The 9,275-nt window shown below is 55.5% G+C and overlaps 1 protein-coding gene across 5 annotated transcripts in view; it reads left to right on the top strand.

Moving 5' to 3' along the window:
- Window positions 1-341: 341 nt before the first annotated feature.
- Window positions 342-9,275, top strand: part of KHSRP (KH-type splicing regulatory protein) — a 58,705-nt gene continuing 49,771 nt past the window's right edge. For all 5 annotated transcript variants that reach the window (XM_073622803.1, XM_073622800.1, XM_073622802.1 and 2 more), the window contains exon 1: window positions 342-526. In XM_073622803.1, coding sequence (XP_073478904.1) covers window positions 452-526 — 75 coding nt within the window. In that variant the 5' untranslated portion in view covers window positions 342-451. The remainder of the gene's footprint in view (window positions 527-9,275) is intronic.

The following is a 9,275-nucleotide window of genomic DNA, read 5'->3' as shown; positions in this document are numbered from 1 at the left end:
ATACAATTGACTGTAATGATAATGAATTGGATTTTCTGCCGATATTTGCAATACATTTCCTAATTGGCCCCTTTGGCTGTCCATCATTCCCCCGTTAGCCAATTCAGTGAATAAAACCAGTGTCGACCCCGCCTCTGCAGCCATCCCAGCTGCCCATTGGTCAACCTCCTCGGCCTCTCCCCGCCCGTATCCCGCCTATTGGCCCGCTCTCGCGGCAATCACACGGCTCCCACCTTGTCGTCTTTGTCTCCTGCGACGCACGCCGGCTCCTCCCCGTTGGCCCGCCCCCGTCGCGCGGTTGGTGGGCCGGCACCTCTCGGCGCGCCGCCATTGGTGGGATCGCCCGTCGCTCATCGGGTCGCCGTTCTGCCTCCTTTCCCAGAGTGCTCTGCGCGCCGCGGCCTTGTTCGCGCCTTCAGCCCGCTGAGGAGCCGCTTCCTCCACCGCCGCCATGTCAGACTATCCCGGAGCACAGACCGGGAACCGCAAGGACGCCTTCGCTGACGCCGTGCAGAGGGCCCGCCAGGTGAGGAGGGGAGAGGGGGAGGCGTGTGTGCGTGCGCCGGAGGGGAGGCTGCGTGCGGCCGGCATTGTGTGCCACATATTGTGTGTGTGAGGGGGATGTGTGCGACGAGCGGCGGCCTGAGAGCCGGAAGGAGAGAGGATGGAGAGGAGCTCTCCTCACTACATACACTCACATCGTCCTCATACAGATACATGGAGGAGAGGAGGGGGGCCTGATCAATGGACAGAGCCAGAGGGGCCTGATCACACCTGGGGGGCATGTGACTGGGGGAGGGGGCCTGATCACACCTGGGGGGCATGTGACTGGGGGAGGGGGCCTGATTTACACATGGGGGGGGGGGCCTGATTAAACCTGTGATTGGGGGATTGGGTTCTGATTGGACCGGGGGGTCTCTGTGACCAGTGAAGGGGGTTCTGATTGGACTGGGGGGGCTCTGTGACTGGTGGTGGGGGTTCTGATTGGACCGGGGGGAGGGGGTTCTGATTTTCTGATTGGACCAGGGGGCTCTGTGACTGGTGGAGGGGGTTCTGATTGGACCGGGGGGGGGGGGGGGGCTCTGTGACTGGTGGAGGGGGTTCTGATTGGACCAGGGGGGGGCTCTGTGTCTGGTGGTGGGGGTTCTGATTGGCCCGGGGGGGGGGCTCTGTGTCTGGTGGAGGGGGTTCTGATTGGACGGGGGGCTCTGTGACCAGTGGAGGGGGTTCTGATTGGACATGGGCGGTGGGGGGGGGGGCTGATTAGACCTGTGATTGGGGGAGGGGGTCTGATCAGACCTGGGGGGCATGTGACTGGGGGAGGGGGCCTGATCACACCTGGGGGGGCCTGATTAGACCTGTGACTGGGGGAGGGGGTCTGATCAGACCTGGGGGTGAAGTCCCTTTTAACAATTAGCCAACCAATCATATGAACCAGTAGAAGAAGTTGGGGCACAGCTCTCGCCTGAGGATTGGGCAGTATGGTGGCTGATTGGAGGAAGGGGGGATGACCTCAGCTGAGGGTTCAGCCAATATAGTGGCTGTAGCGGGGGCACAACTCGGGCGAGTCGGGCAGCAGGCTGGGCAAATTTCCTAATATGAGATGCGAAGCTCAGTTGAGATACGGGCAGCGTGGTGGATGATTGGAGGAAGCTGGGACAACTCTTACCTGAGAGTCGGGCAGCATGGTGGCTGGTTGGATGATGTGGGGGAGATGACTCTCTGCTGAGAGTCGGGGACAGCATCCTGGATAAATAGTGGAAGAGGAGACAGTTCTAAGATGAGGGTCAGGCAATATATGGTGGCTGGTTGGAGGAGGAAGGGGGGGGGGGGGCACACCTCACTTGGTTGGAGGAAGCGGGGGGGGCACACCTCACTTGGTTGGAGGAGGAAGCGGGGGGGGCACACCTCACTTGGTTGGAGGAGGAAGCGGGGGGGGGCACACCTCACTTGGTTGGAGGAGGAAGCGGGGGGGCACACCTCACTTGGTTGGAGGAGGAAGCGGGGGGGCACACCTCACTTGGTTGGAGGAGGAAGCGGGGGGGCACACCTCACTTGGTTGGAGGAGGAAGCGGGGGGGGGCACACCTCACTTGGTTGGAGGAGGAAGCGGGGGGGCACACCTCACTTGGTTGGAGGAGGAAGCGGGGGGGCACACCTCACTTGGTTGGAGGAGGAAGCGGGGGGGCACACCTCACTTGGTTGGAGGAGGAAGCGGGGGGGCACACCTCACTTGGTTGGAGGAGGAAGCGGGGGGGCACACCTCACTTGGTTGGAGGAGGAAGCGGGGGGGCACACCTCACTTGGTTGGAGGAGGAAGCGGGGGGGCACACCTCACTTGGTTGGAGGAGGAAGCGGGGGGGCACACCTCACTTGGTTGGAGGAGGAAGCGGGGGGGCACACCTCACTTGGTTGGAGGAGGAAGCGGGGGGGCACACCTCACTTGGTTGGAGGAGGAAGCGGGGGGGCACACCTCACTTGGTTGGAGGAGGAAGCGGGGGGGCACACCTCACTTGGTTGGAGGAGGAAGCGGGGGGGCACACCTCACTTGGTTGGAGGAGGAAGCGGGGGGGCACACCTCACTTGGTTGGAGGAGGAAGCGGGGGGGCACACCTCACTTGGTTGGAGGAGGAAGCGGGGGGGCACACCTCACTTGGTTGGAGGAGGAAGCGGGGGGGCACACCTCACTTGGTTGGAGGAGGAAGCGGGGGGGCACACCTCACTTGGTTGGAGGAGGAAGCGGGGGGGGCACACCTCACTTGGTTGGAGGAGGAAGCGGGGGGGGCACACCTCACTTGGTTGGAGGAGGAAGCGGGGGGGGCACACCTCACTTGGTTGGAGGAGGAAGCGGGGGGGGGGCACACCTCACTTGGTTGGAGGAGGAAGCGGGGGGGGGGGCACACCTCACTTGGTTGGAGGAGGAAGCGGGGGGGGGGCACACCTCACTTGGTTGGAGGAGGAAGCGGGGGGGGGGGGGGGGCACACCTCACTTGGTTGGAGGAGGAAGCGGGGGGGGGGGCACACCTCACTTGGTTGGAGGAGGAAGCGGGGGGGGGGGCACACCTCACTTGGTTGGAGGAGGAAGCGGGGGGGGGGCACACCTCACTTGGTTGGAGGAGGAAGCGGGGGGGGGGGCACACCTCACTTGGTTGGAGGAGGAAGCGGGGGGGGGCACACCTCACTTGGTTGGAGGAGGAAGCCGGGGGGGGGCACACCTCACTTGGTTGGAGGAGGAAGCGGGGGGGGCACACCTCACTTGGTTGGAGGAGGAAGCGGGGGGGCACACCTCACTTGGTTGGAGGAGGAAGCGGGGGGGCACACCTCACTTGGTTGGAGGAGGAAGCGGGGGGGCACACCTCACTTGGTTGGAGGAGGAAGCGGGGGGGCACACCTCACTTGGTTGGGGGGGGCACACCTCACTTGGTTGGAGGAGGAAGCGGGGGGGGGGGCACACCTCACTTGGTTGGAGGAGGAAGCGGGGGGGGGGGCACACCTCACTTGGTTGGAGGAGGAAGCGGGGGGGGGCACACCTCACTTGGTTGGAGGAGGAAGCGGGGGGGGCACACCTCACTTGGTTGGAGGAGGAAGCGGGGGGGGGCACACCTCACTTGGTTGGGGGGGGCACACCTCACTTGGTTGGAGGAGGAAGCGGGGGGGGCACACCTCACTTGGTTGGAGGAGGAAGCGGGGGGGGCACACCTCACTTGGTTGGAGGAGGAAGCGGGGGGGGGCACACCTCACTTGGTTGGAGGAGGAAGCGGGGGGGGGGGGGCACACCTCACTTGGTTGGAGGAGGAAGCAGGGGGGGGCACACCTCACTTGGTTGGAGGAGGAAGGCGGGGGGGGGGGCACACCTCACTTGGTTGGAGGAAGGCGGGGGGGCACACCTCACTTGGTTGGAGGAGGAAGCGGGGGGGGCACACCTCACTTGGAGGAAGTGGGGGGGCACACCTCACTTGGTTGGAGGAGGAAGCGGGGGGGCACACCTCACTTGGTTGGAGGAGGAAGCGGGGGGGGTGGCACACCTCACTTGGAGGAGGCGGGGGGGCACACCTCACTTGGTTGGAGGAGGAAGCGGGGGGGGGGCACACCTCACTTGGAGGAAGTGGGGGGGCACACCTCACTTGGTTGGAGGAGGAAGCAGGGGGGGGGGGCACACCTCACTTGGTTGGAGGAGGAAGCAGGGGGGGGGCACACCTCACTTGGTTGGAGGAGGAAGCAGGGGGGGGGGGGGGGGCACACCTCACTTGGTTGGAGGAGGAAGCAGGGGGGGGGGCACACCTCACTTGGTTGGAGGAGGAAGCAGGGGGGGGGGCACACCTCACTTGGTTGGAGGAGGAAGCAGGGGGGGGGGCACACCTCACTTGGTTGGAGGAAGGCGGGGGGGCACACCTCACTTGGTTGGAGGAGGAAGCGGGGGGGGGGCACACCTCACTTGGAGGAAGTGGGGGGGCACACCTCACTTGGTTGGAGGAGGAAGCGGGGGGGGCACACCTCACTTGGTTGGAGGAGGAAGCGGGGGGGGGCACACCTCACTTGGTTGGAGGAGGAAGCGGGGGGGGGCACACCTCACTTGGTTGGAGGAGGAAGCGGGGGGGGGGCACACCTCACTTGGTTGGAGGAGGAAGCGGGGGGGGCACACCTCACTTGGTTGGAGGAGGAAGCGGGGGGGGGCACACCTCACTTGGTTGGAGGAGGAAGAGAGGGGGCGGCACACCTCACTTGGAGGAAGCGGGACGGCACACCTCACTTGGTTGGAGGAAGGGGGGGGGGCACACCTCACTTGGTTGGAGGAGGAAGCGGGGGGGCACACCTCACTTGGAGCAGGCGGGGGGGCACACCTCACTTGGTTGGAGGAGGAAGCGGGGGTGGGCACACCTCACTTGGAGGAAGCGGGGGGGGCACACCTCACTTGATTGGAGGAGGAAGGCGGGGGGGCACACCTCACTTGGTTGGAGGAGGAAGCGAGGGGGGGGCACACCTCACTTGGAGGAAGCGGGGCGGCACACCTCACTTGGTTGGAGGAAGAGGGGGGGGGAACACCTCACTTGGTTGGAGGAGGAAGCGGGGGGGCACACGGCACACCTCACTTGGTTGGAGGAAGGCGGGGGGGGGGGGGGCACACCTCACTTGGTTGGAGGAAGCGGGGGGGGGGGGGCGCACACCTCACCTGGTTTGTGGGGGCAGGGGTGACTTGTACCTGAGTCAGGTAGCATGGTGGCTGATTTGAGGAAATGGGGATGACTTGTACCTGAGTCAGGTAGCTGGGGAGATGACTCTCTGAGTCGGGGGCAGCGTCCTGAATAAATAGCGGAAGCAGAGACAACTCACAGCTGAGGATCGGGCATTAAAGGTGGTTGATTGGTGGAAGCGGGGGCACAACTCATCCAAGAGTCAGGAAGCATGGTGGCTGATTGGAGGAAGCAGGGGCACTACTTCCCCCCCCCCCCCCCAAGAGTCGGGCAGCATGGTGGCTAACTAGAGGGGTGGCTTCCCAGCTGAGAGTTGGGGGCAGCATCCTGGATAAATAGCAGAGCAGACACAGCTCCAAACTGAGAGTCGGGCAATATAGTGGCTGATTGGAGGCAGCGGGGGACATGACCCTGAGCTGGGAGTTGGGCAGCAAGTTTCCCGATTATAGGAAAGAGGAGAGAACTCTCAGATCAGATAAGAATCGGACGGCATGCTGGCTAAATAGCGGAAAAGGAAAGGGGCAGCAGGGACACGACTCTCGGATGAGAGTTGGGCAGCACATCCGGTGATGAGGAGATGTGATTTAGCTGAGTCGGGCAGCATGGTGGCTGATTAGTGTAAGCAGGGACGTGGCTCTAAAGGTACACACGCACGCGCGATCAGAAAATCGTATTTAAAAAAAAAAAAATCCCTCTTTTGGAGCGATCCTACGATAGTCTGATCGTTCGTACGCAGCTTTCCAGAGCCGATCATGAAATCATCAAAAGGGACAAACAAAAATTTTTCTCGCACGATACCAGATTGTACAATTTTCGTTCAATCAGTACAGGATTTATCTGAAATTAGAACACGTCACTTCCGAAGTTGTATTATGTTATGAGAGTTTTCGTAACTTTAGTAACCTTCATTTTGATATGAGATTAGCATGCAAAAAAAAGATCATTCGTCCAATCATCTCACCGTGTGTAGCAGGCACAATATGATGGCTGATTACAGGAAGTGGGGGCACAACTCATCCAGGAGTCAATGCCAAAACTACAGGTGCTGCTCGGGGCTCCAATGGGGTGTCTTCTATTATCAACTGCTGGGAGTGCAGGCAAGGTGGGAGCTCGTTCCAGCTCCCTGGATACCGATTCAAAGAGGGAAGAGTCCCATTGACTGCACATCACAACAAGACCCTGTGTGTGGAAAGTGAGCCTCAGCCCGGGATCCAACTATGCCACATCCCCAATGCGTTTCGCCCATGGCCATTAATCATGGGGTGAACCCCTTTGGGGTGTGGCCTGGATGGATCCCGGGCTGAGGCTTTTTTCACTTTCCAAAAACAGGGTGTTGTGATGTGCAGCTTGTGGGACTCTCCTCTCTTTGCATCATCTGACAGCTGGGCAGCTGCTTAGATGATGTGGGGGACATGACTCTTAGCTGAAAGTGGGCAGCACAGTGGCCGATTAGAGAAAGGGAGGATGTGATTTTCAGCTGAGAGTTGGGCAGCATGGACCCGACTCTTTTTCTGAGTGTTGGACAGCAGGCTGGCAGGTTAGAAGAAGGTGGGGGATGCAATTCTCAGCTGGAAATCAGGCAGCATGGCTGCTGATAGAGGAAGCAGGGGCACGACTTTTGGCTGAGATTCAGCCAACATAGTGTTTGATTAGAGCTTACAATCTAACCAGAACGGTCCTCTGATTCCTACTGTGTTAAAGTGTATTGTATTTGTACTGTCTACTCTTAAGTTGTAAAGTGCTGCATTAACTGTCGGCGCTCTATAAATCCTTTATAATAATAAAAATAATTAGAAAAGGGAGGTCGTGACTCTCAGCTAAGAGTTGGGCTGGATGCTGGCAGGTTAGGTTATGTAGGGTCACGACTCTCAGGTGAGATTTGGGTGGCTGAATAGTGGAAGTTGGGTCTCAGCTAAGAGTCAGGCAGCTTGATGGCTGGTTAAAGGATGCGGGCACACTAGGGCTGCAACTAACGATTATTTTCATAATCGATTAGTTGGCCGATTATTGTTTCGATTAATCGATTAATCGGTTAATAACCTTAAAAAAAAGTGTGGTGTATAATTTAGTTAATATGTAAAGTTTAAAAAAAGGCAATTTATTCCTAAATATCTTTATACGCAGGGTTAAATATAGATAACCAACTATATGGTTAGGGAGTAAAATCTTTAATCCTCTCTGAGAATAACAGACAGAAGAGATATACTCTATATACTATTAGAGGTTGAATCTGGACTCAGATAAATTTTTTTTTTATTAAAAAAAAAAAAAAAAATTCTAGACTGTTTTGCAGATTTTCAAACAGAACTGTAATATTACATGCTTTTCTGCAGCTTCTCCATTGAAGTATATTGAACCAGTTTTGCATTGAAAAAGGTCCTTGACCCTTTCCAAATACACAGCATAGATGTGAACGTTAAAAAGCATAGATGTGAACGTTAAATGAACTGTAGTGCGTTTCTGCAAAAAGCACCAAAAAACACATGGGTGGGAACCAGGGCTAAGACATTTAGTAACATAATGGAGTTTAAAAAAAAAAAAAAAAATTCATTTTTTTTACTGTGCAACAGTGAAAGTAATATTTACAGTAGAGATTATTTGCTCTTTTTGTACTATATAGGGCTAATTTTAGCTTTTTTTTACTGGCCGATTAATCGATTATGAAAATAGTAATCGATTAATTTCATAATCGATTAGTTGTCGATTAAACGATTAGTTGTTTCAGCCCTAGGGCACACGACTCTCAGCTGAGGGTTGGGTGGGCATGGTTGGCTAGGGGACCCGTAGATGCGAGTCTTGACCAAAAGTCAGGTGGCATGCCAGTTGATCGTGGAAGCACATGCAAGATTCAGGCTTAGTTGGGTCGCAGATCAGCTGGTTAGAGAATGTAGGGCAGTAGGCTGGCTGGTTAGAGGAAGCGGCAACATTACTACAGCATAGTGGCTGATTAGAGGAAGTGGGGACACATCTCTACTGGGAGTCTGGCAGCATGACATCTGTCGGAGGGCGTGGGGTGGCCACTCTTGGGTTAGAGTTGAGGAACATGAAAAATTGTGGAGGAAGGAATGAGGGACACGACTCCCAGCTGAGAGTTGGGCAGCAGGCTGGGTGAGGAAAGAGAACGTGACTTTTGGCTGAGTGGGGCAGGATGGAGGCTGGATACATTGTGTGTGTGTGGGGGGGTGATATTTATACACATTGGTAAGCTGGAACAGTGTTTTATGATGACTGTTCTCTTCCTGTATGCATCTTTCCCATAAGGTACTGTATGTTGGAGTTGTGGATCCAGTAATGGGTGTAGTCTCCAGGCAGCTCTGTGTCCACCGGGGTATCTCTGAGGGGGGAGTAGCTTATAAAAAGAAGAGGACTCTTCTAGGAGAAATTTATCTGGAAGAGGGCAATGCAGAGTTCATCCTCTAATAACCAGTGTATTCCCCCCACCCCCCCCGGCATTACACAACCACACATTTTTATGGCTCCCATCACAGACCCCAATGAGGCTCTAGATTCCATGTTTTGTTGTCCTCAAACTATCAAGAGGGACACATGGGGATGTGATTACTCCCAAGAAGTGTTCAAACCACTTCCAGAAGATTTTACCTCTTTCATGACCAGGCCATTTTTTGCTATACTGCACTGCGCTACTTTAACTGATAATTGCACAATTATTCAACGCTGTACCCAAAATAAATTTATATCCCTTTTTTTTTTTTTTTTTTTCCCTTCACACAAATAGAGCTTTCTTTTGGTGATATTTAAGCACCACTGGGGTTTATTATTTTTTTACGATGTAAACTAAAAACGACCAAAACTTTTGAAAAAAATATTTTTTTACTTCCTGCTATAAAACATATCAAATTAAAAAAAAATCTGATTTCTTCATAAATTTTGGCTTAAAATGTATTCTACTACACGTCTTTGGTAAAAAAAAAAAAATCCCAATACGTGTTTATTGATTGGTTTGCATGAAAGTTATACTGTTTACAATGTATGGTATAAATACTGGAATTTTATTTTTAAAGCGGTAGTAAACCCGCAGATTTATTTTATTTTTTTCTAAACCTGTAAGGCAAAAGGCATAATG

This window comes from Aquarana catesbeiana, linkage group LG03 (genome assembly GCF_042186555.1).
Source record: "Aquarana catesbeiana isolate 2022-GZ linkage group LG03, ASM4218655v1, whole genome shotgun sequence".
NCBI lineage: Eukaryota > Metazoa > Chordata > Amphibia > Anura > Ranidae > Aquarana > Aquarana catesbeiana.
The sequence above is the reverse complement of the archived record's forward strand: the minus strand, read 5'-3'. Positions and strand labels throughout refer to the sequence as shown.